At 37.7% G+C, this 21,595-nt stretch overlaps 1 protein-coding gene across 2 annotated transcripts in view; it reads left to right on the top strand.

Annotated features, from left to right (window-relative positions):
* The window catches only part of LOC120538760 (cytochrome P450 2B4-like), a 45,291-nt gene extending 31,296 nt beyond the window's left edge, over positions 1-13,995 (top strand). Inside the window, exons 6-9 of one of the 2 annotated variants that reach the window (XM_039768215.1) lie at positions 3,225-3,366; positions 5,729-5,916; positions 7,389-7,530; positions 13,381-13,995. In XM_039768215.1, coding sequence (XP_039624149.1) covers positions 3,225-3,366; positions 5,729-5,916; positions 7,389-7,530; positions 13,381-13,562 — 654 coding nt within the window. In that variant the 3' untranslated portion in view covers positions 13,563-13,995. The remainder of the gene's footprint in view (positions 1-3,224; positions 3,367-5,728; positions 5,917-7,388; positions 7,531-13,380) is intronic. The other variant, XM_039768216.1, reaches the window with a different exon arrangement.
* Positions 13,996-21,595: the final 7,600 nt, after the last annotated feature.

Here is a 21,595-nt window from a genome sequence, read left to right as displayed (position 1 = left end):
TTCTTTCCATGCGGTGGCACAGGTCTCCTTACTTGATATAATGCAATGTTCAAAAAGAAATATTCCTCCCTAGTCACCAGGGCTTTTGGCCTCTTCCAGTTGTGATTTCTTGAGCAAAGTCAGGTAGAGTTCTTCTCCTAACAAAATCTGAAACTGAACGGCCATCTTTCTGTCCTGGAGTAACTTGTATGGAAGTGATTTATCTGGTGACAGTAAAGGTCATACAGGGGATTCAGGAACTTTTTAGATCCCTTCACTTTCTACACACTTAATTTGGTCCATCAATCTACACATCGTAACCCATAATGAGAATGTAAAAATGTGTTTTCAGAAAGATTTGCTATTTTTTTTTAAAATCTACAAACTAGGGGCCACACCATTATGTTTTCATTTAAAACAAAACTGATCTCCATCCTCACAAGTGCTTTCATATTATTTACAAAAATATCTCTGCCCACACTGAAATAACTGGAAATAGATGTTATGTAAGTGTTCACCTACACTGGTCACCTACATGCATCTGCAGAAAAATCTTCAAGAGGATGGTAACACTGCTGGCCATGGGACTTCACAGCATTCAGTTTGCAGCAAAACACAATTTAGATGCACACAGGTAAGCAGTTCAACAAGCACAATGGAAAGCAACTCTTCTGTATCCACTATGTTGGAAAATGGTTTTCTTCCATGAAGGGAGACCAGTCAGTCAATGAGATGTTGTAATGAGCAGGATCCAATCAGGAAAGGGCCACGTAACAAGTACAGACAAATCAGTCTGCATTTTCAAAATTCTCGGTTTTCACTCATTTGCACTGCAACATTGAGCTGGTGTTTTTAGCAAAATATGGCTTTGGACAGCACTTTCAAAAGTCTCGGTTTTCAGTGGTTAAAAATGCCACAATAGTGTGAAAGAAAGGCAAAAATGCAGACTAAAGTCTAACATTTTAAATAAAATGGGCAAAATCTGAGCCTGTAATTGGTAAAGGTTACAATGTAAAAATAAAACTGAAACAAAATTCTAAATTATTTTATTCATGTAATTTGCTTAAATGTTTTTTGAATATCCCCTCCAGCCCTTTTACATTATCAGCTGTCAGAGACGGCGCATGTCCTTACGCGGACACCCTTTGACTGTTTGAATCAAATAACTCTCAATAACCCTAACCTTAACTATATTGAAACTGAGAAGAGCTCTGGAGATCTGAAGATAGAATCTATTGACATCCAATGAAGTCAACTCCACCTACTTAGAATGCCAGGGTGGAGTTTCTGGGCTGCAGAGATATACGAGGGCAGTTCAAAACATTTCTACACTTTTATATTTTCGTTGGTAATTGTTAAGGTGGAAGTAGTAAGTGGACATTAAAAAGTTGGTACGACGCTGAGAAAATTGCATCGCAAATGAAGGTGACTATGTAGGAAAGTGATGTAATTTGTTTTCGAAGTTCTTAATAAATAGAGTTTTAAAAAGTGCGGAATCTTTTTTTTTTAACATATTATCAAATTTATTAAAATCAAACAACATTCCATACAAACAAGTCAAATTTTACAAAATTAAGTTCAAATCAAGTCAACCCTAACCAATGAGAATGAGAGCTAGGCCAACGTTGTGAAATTTTAATAGTAGAAAAGATACGTAAGTAAATAAATAGAATGAAAAGGAGAAGGGAATCTGCTTCCTCAATTTAAATGCTTATTCTAAAATATTATTAATTAGATCCTGCCAGGTTTTAAAAAAAAATTTTGCACAGTTCCTCTAAGTGACTATTTAATTTTTTTTACTTGCAAGTAGTATATAACATCGGTTACCCAATGACTTAAAAGGGGTGAGTTAGGATTCTTCCAGTTGAACAAGATAAGTCTACGTGCCAATAGTGTAGTAAAGGCAATCACAGTTTGTTTGTCCTTCTTCACTTTAATCCCATCTGGAGGTACACCAAATACAGCTGTTAGTGGATTAGGAGGGATTGTGACGCCAAGGCTGTCTGAGAGGCATTTAAAGATTTTGGTCGAAGAGGATGTTAATTTGGTGCAGGCCCAAAACACGTGACCTAGTGAGCCTGGAACTTGATTGGAGTGCTCGCAGGTTGGATCTTGCCCTGAAAACATTTTGGACAATTTTAAATGAGACAGATGTGCTTGATAGATGATTTTAAGTTGAATAACTGTATGCCTTGCACATATGGAGCTCGAGTGAATGCTGTGCATTGCTGCCTTCCACTCCTTTTCTGAAATGTTGAATGAAAGATCCTTTTCCCACTGTTCTTTGGGATCTTTGAAAGGGAGGGGCTTTAAAATGTTTTTATATGTTAGAGAAATGCTGTCTGAGTCCTCAAGATTTATCAATATTTTTTCCAGAGTAGAAGTAGGAGGTAGGGGAGAAACGTCGGGCAGGTTTTGTTTAACAAAGTTTCTAATTCGGAGGTAGCGAAAGAAATGTGCTGCTGGAAGGTTAAATTTGGAGTGTAATTGTTCATAGGATGCAAAGATGTTGTCTATGTACAGATTTTCAAGTGATTTAATCCCGAATGTTTTCCAGACATTGAAAGCTGCAAAAATTTGAGAGGGAGGAAAAAGGTGGTTATTGGGCAAAGGTGCCAGAAAGAGTGCACAAAGTTTTTGAACGTCCCTCGTATACTTGGAAATCCAAGCCCAAGAAGTGATTCTTGGCATGTTACTGCAACTGCTCTGTGAGGCTTACTCTCTATGCCCCCATGTATCTGTCTTGCTCTCTCTACATCTCTGTCTATGTCTGTCACTTTCTGTGTCTCTGTCTGTGTCTATCTCTCTCTGTCTAACTTTCTGTTTCTCACTTTGTCTCTGTCTGTCTCATTTTCTGTCTATGTGTGTTGCTCTCTGTCTCTGTCTATCTGTGTATCACTCTCTTGTCTCTGTCTATTCCTCTGTTTCTATCTGTCTATCACTTTTTCTGTGTCTGTCTGTGTGTGTCTCTTTTTGTCTCTGTCTGTGTCTGTTGCTTGTGCTTGCTGCTCCTGGCTTTTTTTGTGCTCATTTACATACCACCCAGTAATTCTTCATTTACCACCAGTGGTACTTATACTACAGGTTGCAAAACCACTGCCGTAAAGGATGGCTTCTGGTTAAGTACTGTAGTTTATTGCTGCCTAATTTTTTTTTTTATTCAGTACATATATTACAGTTTTGATTTCACAAAAGTTTAAATGCCCAGTGAACTAACTATGGAACTTCATTTCCTTTTCTTTTAGGAAAATGGCAGTCCTGCCACAGAATTTCACCAAGACAACCTGCAAGCGACAGTTTTAAATCTGTTTCTGGCTGGAACTGAGACCACAAGCACTACACTGAGATATGGATTACTGATCCTAATGAAGTACCCACATATCCAAGGTAGGAACGTACAAGACACAATCAGTTAGCAGTGTAAACTACTTCTTCATAATTCTTCAGATATGTGAAGAGCCTGATTATTGAATTATTTTTAGGTAGATATGAAAAGTCCAAACATCATCATTCATTTCAGCATTTTGGTGATATTAAAGGAATACACCCCCAAAAAATTATTTTTTATATGTTAATTACTTCATGTGTTTTTTTAGTGATGACTGATAAAAAAAAAAATGTAATCTTATATTTTAATGAAGAACAGGGATAAAAAAAAGTTTACAATATAATACAAGCCAATGATGAGAAATGCTCTACAACAGCAAACAGTAAAAAAAATGAACACAGAAAAAAGAACAAAAATCTCCTGTTACTCATGTTGCATAATCCATATATCCATATAAATAGATCCTTTCTGAAAACAGCACATATCATAAACAGGAAATGCATTCATGTGAGAGTGTGCTTTTGAATTGAAGATCTACATCTCTTCCTTATTCACTGGTCAAGAGCCATGCCCTCAGTGTGACTGAGTATTAAATAAACAAATATTAAAAATACTCCAACTTTCAAAACAGTTAATTATGTCTCTGAAGGACCCAGAATGTTACACTTTGAAATGTTTTCTATTTTCTTCTCCCTGTAATTATCATTATTTAAGTAAAAAAGAAATGCATTATTTTTAGGGAATAATGTCTTTCCATACATTCATGCCATAATTGTGAACACCCAATCTTTCTAGCATTTATATTTTAACCCATTAGATCACACATGATAATGATTCATCTTCATTTGTTATCAGAAGCATTATATATATTACAGAACATTAGGAACATTTATATATGCGTTAATAACCTGGTTGGTGACCGAAACCCAGTTTCAAATATGCTGTGTATACCATTTTATATCTGGTTACAGAAACTGGGTTAACACACATACAGTAGATACCTCTACAAGTATATTAGTTATATGGTGCTGTAAACCTTGAACCAGATTGCACTAGATGATTTCATAGTCTAAGAATGTCTTTTGCACTCTCTTAGCATCCATATGCCCATGGTCACCAGTCTTTGCTTCACACAGGTAGAAAACAGTGGAAGCATCCACAAAGATAAAACTACTGAAGCAGCAACTAGTTATGTGATTGCTTTATTCCTTCTCCTGGCTGAAATAATCTGTCTCAATTTTTCAGAAAACGCTACATTTGTATTTATGAGCTGAGCGTAGAGTGCTAAGCTCAGCAGTACAATCTTAGGAGCAGTTTTGAGAGTAATGCTTTAAAAGTACTGTAATGTGTGCTTTTTAAAGTGATGAGTAGCCTAATGCAATGCTTATTCTATTTTAATTAAAATACCTCCATTATTATTATTCCAGGAGCACTGGGTGTAAATCAGGAAGCAAATGTACCAGTTTGCCACTCGATTACAGGGCTGAATTGCACAGCCAAACAGAAAAGTGTGTTCTGCTTACAATCCTGTAACAGCAACCTATAAACAAAGCACTAGTTTTGTCTTAATCCAGCAATTTTCTATAGCTATGTTGAAATTATTACATTTTATAATAAGTAACTATATAAAATATTTACTTACATTTTTTGTAAGTTAAAAGTAATGTAACTTAGTTACTTTTGAAAGAAACATTCCCCACAATGCTCAGGAGACACAGGCTCCATGGTTGTTTTGGATTTACATTTAATGATTTTTAATCATTCTTTAGTGCCTTTTTATGACATTGGAGTGTTTTGCCAGGGGGAAAAATACCATAAGTAGACTCATACATGTAAATGGAGGTTTTTAAGAAGCCAGGTTTCTACTTTAACTGGATTACTCATCTTAACTCAGTTTTGTGTGTGCATGTAAATACGCTCGCTTATTAAGAAGTGGAAGAAATATGAAAACGTTGGGACAATGTAGGGATCAAAACGGATAGCTGGTCAAGGAGAAAACTCATTAGGAAGGGTACTTGGCATGTTATATCTATGAAGAGTAAATGAAATAAATAGGAATTCCCAGGAGTGAAGCAAAACAAATGCTAAAAATGTGATTTATTTCCAAAATAAATTGGGTGATAGAGACCAATCAAGACAGAATTCTGCTGGAATTAAAGCATTAGTTTAAGGGCATGCATGTTTATATAACCATGGCATTTAAAAGGTTTATTTTCCTATAAACATAATCAAGATCTTCTAACCTGTAGTATTAATTAACTGTGGAAAAAAGTGTGGAACAATTTACCTTGAAATCAACTTTTGCTTTAATGAAAATTGAAATTTCAATGAGGATGTGTAGACTTTTAATATACACTGTATATCCTGTCCCAGATTTAGGCCAATGCATCCCAACTACTGCTTATTCACTTTTTTCTTTAGAGAAGATACATCAGGAGATTGATGCAGTGATTGGTCGTGATCATACACCTGCCATGGAGCATCGCAAAAAGATGCCCTTCACGGATGCAGTAGTCCATGAAATTCAGAGGTTCATTGACATTGCTCCAATGAATGTACCCCATATGACCACACGGAACACTTCATTCAGGGGCTACAGCATCCCAGCGGTGAGTCATTAAACATGTTCTCTAAAGTAAAATGGCAAAACTGCTATTAATGCCAGTGGATTCAGCAAGTTTTCATACACCTTCACTTTTTAAATATTTTGGTAAATTTTAGTGCTAGGTTGCAACATAACATCAAGCAACACTGAATATGCCAGAATGTCAACCTGAGAAATTTTTGTAAATCTAATAAAATGTATTAAAATCTCTAGAAATTCTTAATTGCGTTTAAGTCTGGGTTCTGACTGGGTAACTCAGGGAAATTTCCAGAGTTTTCCACTAACCACCCCAATGTTATCTTTGCTTTGTGCTTGCAGTCATTGTCTTTTCAGAAGATGAATCTTTAGCCCAGTCTGAAGTCCATAGCTCTCTGGATCAGGCTTTCATTAAGGATCTCTCTGTACATTGCTTCATTCACTTTTCCCTCATTGTTGTCTAGTTGCCCAGTCACTACCAGTGGAAAACAACCACACAACATGATGCTGACACCACGTTGTGTCATGGTTGGAATCGTGATGAGCGGTGCCTAGTTTCCTCCAGACATGTTGATAATGTTGGATTCGTCAGACCAATGAATCTTGTTTGTCACAGTCTGAGAGTCCTTTACGTGCCTTTTACTGATCAGAGTCTCAGTCTGTCCACACTGTCATAAAGCCCAGATTGGTGAAGTATTGCAGTGGTGGTTATTCTTCTAAAAAAATCTCCCATCTCCGCACATGTTCTCTAGAGCTCAATCAGACTGGTCATCTGGTTCATGGTCACCTCTCCTACTGAGGTCCCCGTTGTCATGATCTATCAGTTTGGCTTGGTGGCAAACTCTAGGATAAGATGTGATTGTTCCATACTTCTTTTTAAGAAAAATGAAGGCAACTTTGTTCTTGGGAACCTCCAATACTGTGGGAATTTTTTATAACCTTCCCCAGATCTGTGCCTCACCACAATTTGATTGTGAACATCTACAGAGAGTTTCTTGGACTTCATGGCTCAATTTTGCTCTGATACAATTTGTAAAATCTATGTGCTTCTATAGTGAGGTGTGTGTCTTTGAAGATCATGTGAAATCACAGTTGTATTCCAAGCAAGGTGTAGAAACATCTGAATGAAGATCAATAGAATGGGATGCACCTGAGCTAACTTTTAAGTGTCATAACAAGCAATCTGAAAACTTGTGTCAATGTTATAGATCAGTGTTGTATGTTTCTTAAATTAGAAAAAAACTTCTAAAACCCTGTTTTTGCTTTGTCATTCTGGGGTATTGAGTGTTGCTTAATGAGGCTAAAACACTGCAAAATGTGAAAAAGTGAAGGGGTCTGAACACGTTCTGAATCCACTGTATGATATATTGTGCCTTGTGTTACTTACAGGTATGAAACAGGAGAGACTCTCAGCTTTTAGTAGAACATTTGTAATTTGTAAATAGGACATGGTGGATTCTTTGTTTGGTAGACATGAGTTTTTTTTGTGTGATGTTTCAGGGTACATTGGTGATTCCTTTACTGCACTCTGTGCTTTTTGATAAAACACAATGGGAGTCACCACAGTCCTTCAATCCTGGACATTTTCTGGATAAGGATGGATGCTTCAAAATGAACCCAGCATTTATGCCATTTTCTACTGGTATGTAATTGCTGTTGAAGTAGCTTGTGTGTCTTGTGTGCATGCTAGCATGAGACTGATCAAATGTGACCTCATAGATGGGTACACTTCTGGTTCTTTATTGAACTTTATTGTTCTATACTGTGTTGTATGGCTCCTCGTACAATTATTACTTGACAAAGAACCATTTTATTCTGGGATGGGTTTTTGCATATGAAGTTGGTTCTTTGTGCAATAAAAAACGTTTTGTAATATGTAGAAAAAAAAAATCAAAAGCTGAAATTTTGAGTGTATGGTAAGCTTCCTAGCAGGACACAAACCAATTAAAAACACCTGCACTTAGTCTGTGTTACTGTATATCAAAAGAGTACCTTTAAATCATGACCCAATGATATTTCACAAATCTGGAATCAATAAAGGTTCTTTCTGAACCCTTCATCTGGATGTGCCATTTGGTAACCAAAAATGGTTCTCCTATGGCTCAGCTCTGAAGAACCACTCTGGTACCTTTTATATTTAAGAGTGTAGATCAATCTGAACTGTTATTGTGAAAGAAATTGAGCTGAGAGGAGCAATGCACACACAGATGTGGACTGCTCCTCCTGTGCACTGAGTGGCACTGCTGCATTGCCAGGGGGTGCTAAACCTGCATTTGTGAATTGGCACCAGAGAAAGCAGGAATGTTAAAATTTCAGGAATAAAGGAAAATCTATTTTTACAAAGTTTGGTGAATACTTATGATACTGAAAAATGGCCTATTTGACGTGGTTCAGGGTGGTAAGTTCCTTCATCTAGGTTGGGGGTGGGCAATTATTTTTCCCAAAGGGGCCACATGAGAAATTGGAATGGTTTTAGAGAGCTGGAATATATATAATATACAGTACCTAATATATACTTATAATATTCTTAATTAATTTCCAATATATATGATCTCCCACTATAAGAAACAGTAAATGAAACATTACAATGAGAAAATGTAGAAGATAGAATTTTTTATATATAAACTGCTCAAAAAAATTAAAGGAACACTTTGAAAACACATCAGATCTCAATGGGAAAAAGAAATCCTCCTGGATATCTATACTGATATAGACTGGGTAATGTGTTAGGAACGAAAGGATGCCACATCGTTTGATGGAAATGAAAATGATCAACCTACAGAGCTCTGAATTCAAAGACGCCCCAAAAATCAGAGTGAAAAAATTATGTGGCAGGCTGGTCCATTTTGCCAAAATTGAATTGCAGCAACTCAAAATTGTACGCAGCACTTTGTATGGCCCCTGTGTTCTTGTATACATGCCTGACAACATCAGTGCATGCTTCTAATGAGATGACAGATGGTGTTGTGGGGGATCTCCTCCCAGATCTGGACCAGGGCATCACTGAGCTCCTGGACAGTCTGAGGTGCAACCTGGTGGCATTGGATGGACCAAAACATAATGTCCCAGAGGTGTTCTATTGGATTTAGGTCAGGAAAGTGTGGTGGCCAGTCAATGGTATCAATTCCTTCATCCTCCAGGAACTGCCTGCATACTCTCACCACATGAGGCCAGGAATTGTCGTGCACCAGGAGCCACTGTACCAGCATAGGGTCTGACAATGGGTCCAAGGATTTCATCCTGATACCTAATGGCAGCCAAGGTGCCTTTGTCAAGCCTGTAGCGGTCTGTGTGACCCTCCATGGATATGCCTCCCCAGACAATCATTAACCCACCACCAAACTGCTCATGCTGAATGATGTTACAGGCAGCATAATGTTCTCCATGGCTTCTCCAGACCCTTTCACTTGTGTCACGTGCTCAGGGTGAACCTGCTCTCATCTGTAAAAAGCACAGGGCACCAGTGGTGCATCTGCCAATTCTGGTATTCTATGGCGAATGCCAATCGAGCTGCATGCTGCTGGGCAGTGAGCTCAGGGCCCATTAGAGGACATGGGGCCCTTGGGTCACCCTCATGAAGTCTTTCTGGTTGTTTGGTCAGAGACATTCACACCAGTGGCCTGCTGGAGGTCATTTTGTAGGGCTCTGGCAGTGCTCATCCTGTTCCTCCTTGCCCAAAGGAGCAGATACTGGTCCTGCTGATGGGTTATGGACCTTCTATGGCCCTCTCCAGCTCTCCTAGAGTAACTGCTTGTCTCCTAGAATCTCCTCCATGCCCTTGAGACTGTGCAGGAGACACAGCAAACCTTCTGGCAATGACACGTATTGATGTGCCATCCTGGAGAAGTTGGACTACCTGTGCAACCTCTGTAGGGTCCAGGTATCGCCTCATGCTACCAGTAGTGACACTGACTGTAGCCAAATGCAAAACTAGTGAAGAAACAGTCAGAAAAGATGAGGAGGGAAAAATGTCAGTGGCCTCCACCTGTTAAACCATTCCTGTTTTGGGGGTCATCTCATTGTTGCCCCTCTAGTGCATCTGTTGTTAATTTCATTAACACCACAGCAGCTGAAACTGATTAACAACCCCTCTGCTACTTAACTGACCAGATTAATATCCCATAAGTTTCATTGACTTTATGCTATACTCTGATTAAAAAGTGTTCCTTTAATTCTTTTGAGCAGTATATATATATATATATATATATATATATATATATATATATATATATATATATATATATATATATATATATATATATATATAAATAAATTCTATTTAATGAACAGTCCCAAAAACAGTTTAGAAAATTTCAACTTTTGCAATGTTTAAAAAAACTAGCATCATAACTTAACGTAAAATAGAAGCATTAACTTACAGTAAATCAAACAGTCAATCAAACAAGTATGGAGCACAGAATTATTGCACTATTTAAGGAACATTTATAAAAACAATTTAGAAAATGTGCATTTTTTGCAGCATTTAAAGCAACATAACTTTATTAACTAGTTTTAAAAGACCAACATCACATTAATTTACCTCAGTTCTTTTGGTGTTCAGTGAGAGAAATCTATCCTGTTTTGGGCTTGAACAAGTGCACTGAAGTCAGGTTGAATATCTGAGGTGGATATGCGAGGGACAGCACACAAGTGATCATCGCTGAGAGAGGATCTATATCTGGATTTGTTAAACTTCATCACTTAGAATGTTTGTTCACAGATGTAGGTAGATCCAAAGAGAACCAACATTCTCTGAGCATGTCTCCTCAAGTGTGAGAAAATTTCCTCTTTCAGAGGGGAATAAAACTCTACCAGTGATACTGACTTAAAATGCTTGGCCAGTAGATTATCAGACTGCAGATCAATGAGTTCAAGATGGACATCACTGGGTGCATTATCCACACTATAAGTAAAGGGAGAAGAAATCATGTGCATTTCACTCTCAACTGTTTTGAAGTCTTCAAATCTTCTTGAAAACTCACCATGCAGTGCCCCTAACATGGATGAATACTTGTGGAGGTGATCAGCTGATAGTGTGACTTCTTTCAGTGTTGGCATGTGAGTGAGAATGTTGCCCTCTAATTGACTTGAAAGAAAGTTCAACTTTCTCATGAAAGCTGTCACCAAGCTATACATTTCGTGTGCAACGAGGCCCTTGCCTTGCAGCTTGGTATTTAGTTCATTCACAGAAAAGGCCAGATCTGCAATCCAGTGTGCATCTGAGAGCTCTAGAATGTCCTTGTCTTTCTTTTCACAAAACTCCTGAATCTCTGCTCTCAGGTCCCATACTCTTTTAAGCACCTTGCCAAGGCTGAGCCATCTCACAGCTGTCTGGTAGCCTATGTCACTATGTTCACTTTTATGCTCCTCTAACAGTGAAACAAACGGTCTGTGATTCAGTGCTCTTGCCCTGATGAAATTAACTATTTTAGTTACAACATCAACAACATGGCTAATTTTTAGCACTGACTTGCACAACATCTCCTGATGAATGATACAATGCAAAAATATCAATTTCTGTTCTGGGTTAATTTCAGTTACTTTATCTTGCATCCGTCTCAAAAGTCCAACATTTTTCCCCGTCAGATTTGGACAGCCATCGGTTGTAACACCTACCAGTTTGTCCCATTTTAGTCCCAGTGTGTCCATGGATGAATTTAGCTCTGTGAAAAAATCCCTCCCCGTTGTAGTCCCTTTCATTGGCTGCATAGCTGCCAGCTCCTCCGTCATCACAAAGTCTTTCGTTAATCCACGTACAAAGATAAGTAACTGGGCTGTATCACGGACGTCACAGCTCTCGTCCAGAGCCAAGAAAAACGAGACCAAATTTTCCATTTTCTTTTGCAGTTGAAGCTCCAAATTCCCCGTGATGTTCTCGACTCGCCTCGTTACGGTGCACCTCGAGCGAGACACATTTGCAAACGCGACTTTTTTCTCAGGGAATATTAGTGCTGAAGACTCCACCAAACAGTCTTTGATAAACTCCCCATCAGAGAATGGCTTACTGTATCTTGCAATTTTGTGGGATATTACAAAGCTGGTCATGACTGCTGCATCCCTGGATGAGTGGAGCTTTGTAAAAAATCCTTGTTGCTTTTGCAGTTTAGCTAGCAAATTTTCCAATGCTCGTGCTCACTCTGCATCACTGAAATTCTTGTATTTTTCTCCGTGTTTACTCTCGTAATGGCGATTCAAAGTGTATTCCTTAAACACCGCTATATGTTCTCCACATACTAAGCACACAGCTTTACCTTTGATTTCAGCAAATAAATATTTAGAAGTCCACGCCTTGTTTAAAAACTCTACATTCTGCGTCAATTTTTCTTTTTTTTAACGTTAGCTGACATATTTAAGGGCTGAGAGCTAATTTCTTGGAAGCTGTTCAACACATTCGCTGAAGTGCATAAGCGCACTGATAATTAAGAAAAACAATAGTGGCCTTCAAAATAAAAGCCGTGTGATTGTATTTCATGCGCCTATCACAAAGTTATAGATGTTGCTACACTTTTAATACGAACTCACATGGGCCGGTCAAAGGTAGTCCCGTGGGCTGTAAAATTCCCAGGTCTGATCTAGGTCATTGAAGCTGTGAGTTTTGACCTGCTGATAAACTTAAAAATGCTAAACTGTATTGTGTACTTTAATGTAGTTTGATCATGTGTGAATGTTGAACTGTTTAGCAATATGTTCTTTGTGCATTTTGACTGTGAATTTTTGAAAATACCCTTCCTGTACACAGTGAAGAATGTGCTATATACATTTGGTCACAAATTTGGAGCTCTTTAGAGATGATCGTGTAACCTTTATGTTGACCATGCTTCGATTTTATTGTTTGTCTTGCCTCTGTTTATTCGGCTCTTTTCTATGTTTAGTGTGACGGAAAGCAGTTGAGTGAGCTGTTTTTGCAATTTAAACTGGCCGAATGAGTGATTCTAAGATTGAGAATACAAACAATAATCATTGCAAGGCATTAGTCTCTTTGAAGGATCACAATAAGACAATTATTTCTTATAACTTCAGATGGATTCCATTAATTTTGTCCCAGCCATTAGTTATTTTCAAACAGTTTTTGTTTTGTTCCACTGCAATCTAAACAAATTAATGTATGGGTGACAAAAAATCTTTTCATTTTAAGCAAATATTTGATGTAAGTAAATATTTTGGGGCACATCTGAATTCTTAATTTTTATTCAACCTGTAAATGCTTGCCAAATAGTCACTCATTCATTGTCTAAACTAGCTTTATCCTGCACAGCATTGTGGGGAAGCTGGAGTCTATCCCAGCAAGTGTAGTCTCTAGCCTCCCCAAAAGGATATTGTCCAATTTAAACTCTTATCTCCGTGCAAAACATACAGTTTAGGGGATTGATCAGCTTAAATAAGAGATCAGACCTCATCCATTTTGAAAAGGTGATCAGCTGTGTCTCAGAATGTTCCTGGAAATCGTTAAACTGTCCTGTACCTCCTGATTTTGAGATGTTTCATTTCACAGGGAAGCGTTCCTGTGCAGGTGAGGGTCTGGCCCGGATGGAGCTCTTCCTGTTTTTCTCGACTCTTCTACAAAACTTCTCATTTCATTTCCCTGAGGATCCTGAAACTATCAGCCTCCTGCCTGGTGCCAGTTCTTTTCTAAAACTTCCAAAAGGTTATAAATTTGTTGTCAGTCCCCGTTAACTTAACGGGAGAATGTGAGTAAATGTGAGCTATAATTGTTGATTCTGGAAGACAATTTGATGCTAATTCTGTTTTTACCGTGAGGTTTCATTTAAAAAGATTAAATCCATACTTTAGTCTTGGAGCTTTGCAGTTTTACAAAAATATAATTTAGATGAATACATGGTTATTTACTTAATGGGGATATTCAGTTGAGAATGGGAGGGGTTAGAAAAACATTATTGTGAAAAGTTAGGAACATAAGAACCAAGGACAGTACAATAATTTAACTGACCACAAAAGTATGATAACATATATGATGTGTCCTCTGTGTGCCTGGATACCTGGAATTGAAAAACTCTGTGTATTTTTTTTCTTATGTGGACTTGAACATTCCTGTAATTCAGTGGTCTCAAACTCCAATCCTGGAGGGCCGCTGTGGCTGCAGGTTTTCATTCTAACCCTATTCTTAATTGGTGACTGGTTTTTGCTGCTAATTAATTCCTTTTCCTTTCATTTTCATTGACTTGTTTTTAAAGATTTGTTCCCCTATATTTCTTCATTGTTCTTCTGAATTGCTTCATTTCTTTCCTTAAACAGAAATAAAATGTGAAGTGAGTGAGCCAACAGAAGACCAACTAAGTCAAGGTCTCAAACTCCAAGCAGTTGCTTAATTAGGAGCCATTTCTTGTTGTTAATTAAACCAATTCTTTAATTCCATGGCTTGTTGCTGCTCTCATTGTGCAATGGCATATATTTCCAAAATTATTGATGTTCTCTTTTCTAAGAGCACTATTAAAATGTTTTGTGGACCTGAGCAGATCAGCATTCCTGAGACCTTCAACTTTCTTTATTTTCAGATATGGTGTGATGGACAAAGGTTGCTGGTCCGGTTTTGGCTCATTTTGTATCTTATTATTGTTTGACTGCTAATTCAGGAAAAATAAACAATTGAGGGGGTCTAAGTCTTCAAGAACATGTCAATTAAAATAAATTTTAAAAGAAGTTAATTAGCAGCAAAAACAGGTCACTATTTAAGAAAAGGGTTAGAATGAAAACCTGCAGCCACTTGTAGCAGTGCTACCATTGGTTAGAACTGCATCTCCCAGCAGTCCTTGCAGGGGCTGTTGGGGGCAAAGGTGGCCAGAGGGGTTTAAAAGGAGGGCAGGGGTCGAAGGGAGAAAAAAGTTTTCTTCTTGTTTGTTTGGTGCTTGTCCTATCTGTTGAACTGCCTGTCGTTTTCCTGCTTTACATCTTCGTGTCCTGGATTGTATTGTTTGTTGGGGTCTGGAATCATTTGTCTACCTGTTTACTGTTGCTGTGGACGTTGTCTGGATTCATTGGCTTTCACGGAAGAAGGAGCGCTCCTGAACCATTCATCGGTCATCATACTTCAGCAATTACCGGTAGGACTGTGTTTTTCCATTTCCCTCGCTTCATACAAATCACTGGACATAACTTCACCGCTGATCATTTCATACATGGACTTTAGTGCGTGTTTGTCGTGTTTATCTGTTAATTGTAATATCGCCGAAGGGATCAGGGGTGGTATTATTGTTTTGATTTAGTTAATTTAATTTCATTATACTTTTTTATCGTTTAAGTTCCCAGTGCGTTTTCTTTGTCTCTGTAGTGTGTGTGTGTCGTTCGAAGGCTGGGGTTGTCCCTGATAATCCTCATATAAAATAAATAAATCACCGTCTTTCACGACGGTGTGAATCTTAGCGGCTTCTGACCGCTACACACTGCGGCCCTCCAGGACCAGAGTTTGAGACCACTGCTGTAATTTTAAGATTTTCAGACTTTTATTTTATTTTGTTATTATATAAACATTCATCCATTTTACAGTTCAGGGTTTTGAGAGAGCTGATTTCTATTTTGGCAGTGTTCTAAATGTAACATTCATAACTTAGCAAGTCCTTACATCCAATTCAGGTTCTAGCGGAGCCCAATCCTGTCTTGGGTGCCCATCCATCCCAAAACCCCATTCTCCCACACACCCAAGAAGAACGTCTTTGGGAGTTAAGGTGAATATCACAATATTGTAATTTGATGAAAACTCACACAGGAAGAATGTGCAAACACTCCTCGTGACAACAACTGGGCACAAGACTCAAACATTCAAATAAGGTTCATTTATTGTGTTCTTTCTTGGTTTTTCTTTTCCTTATAGTAGTATTATTCTCTACTTTTCTCAAAGAAAACTAAGAGTAATAAATAATTATAGCTGGACTGATAACCTTTTATACACACTGAAGCAAATAGGGAACACGCATGGAGTGTCAGACTAAAGGGATGTACCTAAAATTCATGCAACAGGCTATGAGGTGGAGTGGGACCAGGCAGAGCCTGGAACTGAAAACGTATGAACTACAAGAACAGACTGATGGAGCTGAGCCTGATCATTAAGAGGTGATGTGTTTGAAGTGTTTAACATTGTGAAGGATGGCACATCTAGGCCATTATGTATCCTCTAAGAAAAGGACATTTTGTTATATTAATATTTAGGGGTAAACTCACCCCTAAAATAGAAGACCGAAATGCCCAGAAATGCTTTGACAGACATTAATTTAAACTTGGTATCTTTGTAGAAGACGAAAAATCAGCCAACCGAAATTCTTTTTTTTTTTTATTTCTCCCTAATTGTCTGTAATAATACAATACTGAGTATACTATGCTAAAATGCAGTGCAGTGCTGGCAGAATAAAAATCACTCAGTGGCATGTCTGAGGGATACTTGACCAAATGACCATTGTAGATAGCACCACTGAGCAACAGCATGGATTGAAGAAACAAGAAGGGGAGGTGCCATAGACAGGAAAAAGACAAAGCATCAAGCTGTGAAGTGGAAGGAAGGAGGAAAATTCTGTGAAAAACTGGGCTTCCATACACAATGACTGTTTCAAATTATATATTATTTTATTTTGTTTTTTAAGTCTATTTGAACAAAATAACATTCCAAATGATCAACTCTAACTCACTGTATACAATGAAGAAGATAACATTACCTACAATCAAGTCGAACTTAACAAAACTGAATGCAACCCCCAGGCGAAAGAAATGGGAGAGCCAACAGCAAGAGCAAATCTTTAAAAGCAACAAAGAAGGGAGAATGTACTTTTCTCAAATAAAAATGCTTATTCTGAATTGTTATTAATTAGATCTTGCCATATTGAAATAAAAAACTTTTGAACAGATCCTCTATGTGAGAATTTGATTTTTTCCAATTTAAAATAATTAAAACATCAGTTACTCAGTAATTTTATAAAAGGTAGGTTGGGGTTCTTCCAGTTGAGCATGATAAGTGTACAATCCATTTGTCCTTCTCCACTTTAAGCCCATCTGGGAGTATACAAAATACATTGGTTAGTGGGTTAGGAGTGATTGTGACACCAAGGTTGTTTAATAAGCTGTAATAATGAGACAAAGACAGATCAAGTTTTGGGGTTTCCAGCCCCGTATACTGTAAAGAACAAAAAAATCCAATATTAGTATTCACGTGCGCTATGCTCTGACTACAGGTCATTGCATCTCACAGTCTCAGTTGCAGGGGGGAACTTAAATAAGGAGGGACCGGAAATTGAATGGCATGCTGGAAGGGAACCGAAATGGTGTGTGGGAGGAGTGATGTCATCACAGTGGGACCAGGAAGGGATGGAATATGGAATTGGCTACGTGTGGTTTTCCAGGCATCCAGGACTTTATGGTGGCGTTGAATCTGTCTTTCTGTGGGAACAAAAGAAAGAAAGGTTAGTGCCTCGCCTTGATCCCCTGGCCCGATGTGATACGCGGCTCATCGGGTCTTTCCACGGCTCCCTATGTGCAAGTGCGTGACAAAGCATTCAAAGATTTTTGTCCAAAATTATGATAATTTGATGCAATTCCAAAATATGGGACCCAGTGAGGCTGGGGCTAGATTGCAATTTGCAAAGTTTGGACCTTCACCTGGATACATTTTGGATATTTTTAAATTAAATAAATGTGATCTGATGGAAGATTTTAAGTTGAATGACTTTGCGTATATGGAGCTAGAATGTATTCTATACATGGCTGCATTCCACTCCTTTTCTGAGATATTGTCAAGCTTGGGTTGTAGATTTGCTCAGGAAACGGGAAGTTAAACAGGAGTTTATGACTAGCACACAAGCGCACTGGTAGCAACTGGTAAACATCATACTCCAGCTCCACCATTCAGCTTAAAAGAACACAAAGTCTTCTTCGCCAAGCAGGTTCAGTGGCTCAGAAGCAGTGGCTGGGGCAGATGCAAGTCTGTGGAAGAGAGGACAGAAAAATGAGCAATTGAGCTGGCAGGGGCTCAGTCTTTTAAATGTTCTAAGCATCATGTGAGAAGTATGTTACATAGTAAGGAAGCAAAGCCACACCTGATGCCACAAAACAGCTAATTAAGAGTGCAGTTGTTTTCCATTAAAATGCTGATTCCTAAATTCCTAAAGTGAACACTGTTGTGGTTGTTAAATACACACATAAACACCTAGAAATTCATGGAGCTGCCTTCACGTCAAATGTGTCAAAACATATTGGTACGAACAGCGAAATGTCTGTTTGACATTCAAATTAAAAAATATATTTGCCTTTGCTCAAAAATTGCAATTATAATTATAAATCTGATTAAGAATTTTTTATCAGGTCCATGAATGTTTAATGCCTATATTGTTGTACACTGAAATGAACTGACGAAAATTTTGCAAAAGTGGAAAAATCAAGTTATAACCTTTTGAAGGCTTACCAGAGCCTATTAAAAGTTTAGTATTTGGTTTACACTCAGGCTCATAAAATTTTGCCAGTGCTCTAAGAAAATATAATAGTGCCTTTCAAATGATATCATTTAATGCAAAAAAGAGTAATCAACAGCGATTCATGGCAAGGAGAGGTGTAACACCTTTGAGCTAGTGTGAGTGTGTATATATATATATATATATATTATTTTACATGGGGCATCATGTCACAAACCATGCTTTGTAAATCTGTTAAGGAGGGACCGACAAAATAAACAAATTGCCTTTTTAAATTATATTCATTTATACAACCAACCTGGCACCTATTCCAGTTTTTTGTTGTGTGAAGATATGCATGTCTAACCAATACCCAACACTTCTCTGACACACACACCTTAAATATCAGCATTGCTAGTCAAATAGACTTTACCTTGAAATGTTTGCATTCTTCTTTTCCTAAAAAGCACATTACCATGAAAATGTTAAACAGCACCAGTAATCTCTTTAATTGAATATCAACAAAAATGTGCTTAGTGTTGTTAGATATTGCCTGAAATGAAATATGAATAATACACTCATCTATTAGTGTTATCACAAAACAGACTGTCATTTGTAGTGAAGAACTGAAAGCACAACAGATCATGATGTGAGGAGTACAAATAAGTCCATATTACAAAACATATGATTGGCCCCTTTAACATTACCACAGTGTTTTCAGACTGTAAGAAGAAGCAGGAGTCCTCGAAGGTAAGCTATTTGAACACAAGGCAGCATACAAACTTTACAAATGCACTTCCAGTTATTAATCAAATAAGGCTACAAGCATTTTGAGGCTGTAGCTATGGAATTTTAGTTAAAAAAATATATATATATATATATATATATATATATATATATATATATATATACACAATTTATTACAGATATGTGTATGTGTATACTTATATATATGAAGCTATATCGAAATTAATTATTCTGATACAAACATTTTGGGAGCATTGGAATCATCAGATGGGAAGATTTTTTTCATCCGGTTGGACAACACAGCTCAGACTCTACAATGGAGTGACCAGAAAGGGGTGGGCAGCTAGATGGTTAAGGTCTCCAGGACTCTGACTGTATCTCTTACTATTGACTGTGAACTCTGCAAAAGGTTTATTCTCTCCAGGGATGATACTGACTGGAGTTTTTATTTTCCTCCCCTCTATTGTCAAGTGCCCATAGTCATCAGTCAGTCTGTCATTACCCAACCTGCTATTTCCTAACACAGGGTCACGGGGTCTGCTGGAGCCAATCCCAGCCAACACAGGGTGCAAGGCAGGAAACAAACCCCGGGCAGGGCGCCAGCCCACCGCAGGGCACACACACACACACACACACACACACACACCCAGACCACACTAGTGACAATTTAGGATCGCCAATGCACCTAACTTGCATGTCTTTGGACTGTGAGAGGAAACCCACGCAGACACGGGGAGAACAGGCAAACTCCATGTAGGGAGGACCCAGGTAGCAAACCCGGATCTCCATACTGCAAGGCAACAGCGCTACCCAGTGCGCCACCGTGCCCATGGCTATAGTTCAACAATTAAATAATGGGCAAAATTGTTGGTTTCTATTTATGTTAATTACTTTCTACTTCATTTTCTGTTTATTCCAACAAATTTCTGCATTCATGTACATTATTTCTGTATTTAGTAATTTGTAAAATTTATACTTTGCTTTAAAAAAATAAATTAAATTGAAATGAAAAAAACTGGCACATCTAACAGTTTGATGTTGTCAGAATTGACTCTAGCAGATAATGAATCAAAATTTGATAAATTAGGCTTGATAATGTTATTTTATATATTATTATTTTAATTGCTTTCTAGCAGTCCTTCTGATGAAGTATTAAGTATTGGATCGATCAAGAAATATAAAAAGTGCTTAATTGAAAATAAAATAAAGAGGACTGATAAAAACTAAGATAACCCAAAGTATCAACATTAGAGATAACAATTCAAAACTACTTCTCTTCCAGGTTTCCACCCTGTAAACATTTTTACTATTTAATTACCCTACTACTGTAGTGATTTAGTCCAATAGTTTAAAACTTAGTTTTCATCAATCAATCAATCAATCAACATTTATTTATATAGCACATATTCATACAAAAAATGTAGCTCAAAGTGCTTTACAAAATGAATAGAAAATAGAAGACACAATAAAAGATAAACATAAGTCAACATTAATTAACATAGAATAAGTAAGGTCCGATGGCCAGGGTGGACAGAAAAAAAAAAAAAACTCCAACAGCTGGAAAAAAATAAAATCTGTAGGGGTTCCAGACCACGAGACCGCCCAGTCCCCTCTGGGCAATCTACCTAACATAAATCAAACAGTCCTCTTTGTATTTAGGGTTTTCATGGAAGGACCTGATGATGATGGTCACGTAGACTTCTGGTTTTTAGTCCATCAATGTTGGTGCATCATGATGCTTTGAGTAGGTGGTGGTGGCGCAGGCCGCCACCACAAAGAAACCGGAAAAAGAAACAGAAGAGAGAGTAGGGGTCAGTATGGATTTTAGAGCCACCATGAATAGTTATTATGAAGAATTGAACATACAGAGTATCAGGATTAAGTTAAATTAAGATTAAATTGAAGTTATGAGAAGGCCATGTTAAAGTAATGTGTTTTCAGCAGTGTTTTAAAGTGCTCTACTGTATCAGCCTGGCGAATTCCTATTGGCAGGCTATTCCAGATTTTAGGTGTATAACAGCAGAAGGCCGCCTAACCACTTCTTTTAAGTTTAGCTTTTGGAATTCTAAGGAGACACTCATTTGAAGATCTAAGGTTACGATTTGGAATATAAGATGTCAGGCATTCCGATATATAAGATGGAGCGAGATAATTTAAGGCTTTATAAACCATAAGCAGTATTTTAAAGTCAATCCTGAATGACACAGGCAATCTTCTACTTGCATTTTAGTTCCTCTTGTCTTTGTTTGTTTGTTTTTTGTCCTTTTGCTCTATTATCAAGTGGTTGATATCATAAACTGGAAATTGCAAGGTCAGCTATAGACGGGACGTTCTGCTAATAAACAGACCACCTAACCTCCCTTCATTGCCACTGTCCAAAATGGCCTTCTTGGAACAGTTGTGTCGCATTGTTATTGTAGAGCACTTTAAACTGGGTGCCAGACATACAGACTGAGAGTAAAATATTACTTTTTCTGATTTATTTGGCTGAACTATATTTGTTAACAATAATAACAGTGTATCTCTCAAGGTGCTTTACAAGAGGTTAAAGAAAAAATGGCCAAAAAAACAACA

The sequence above is a fragment of the Polypterus senegalus genome, chromosome 11 (assembly GCF_016835505.1).
Source record: "Polypterus senegalus isolate Bchr_013 chromosome 11, ASM1683550v1, whole genome shotgun sequence".
In the NCBI taxonomy this organism is placed as follows: Eukaryota; Metazoa; Chordata; class Cladistia; order Polypteriformes; family Polypteridae; genus Polypterus; species Polypterus senegalus.
This window is presented reverse-complemented; position numbering and strand designations above follow the sequence as displayed.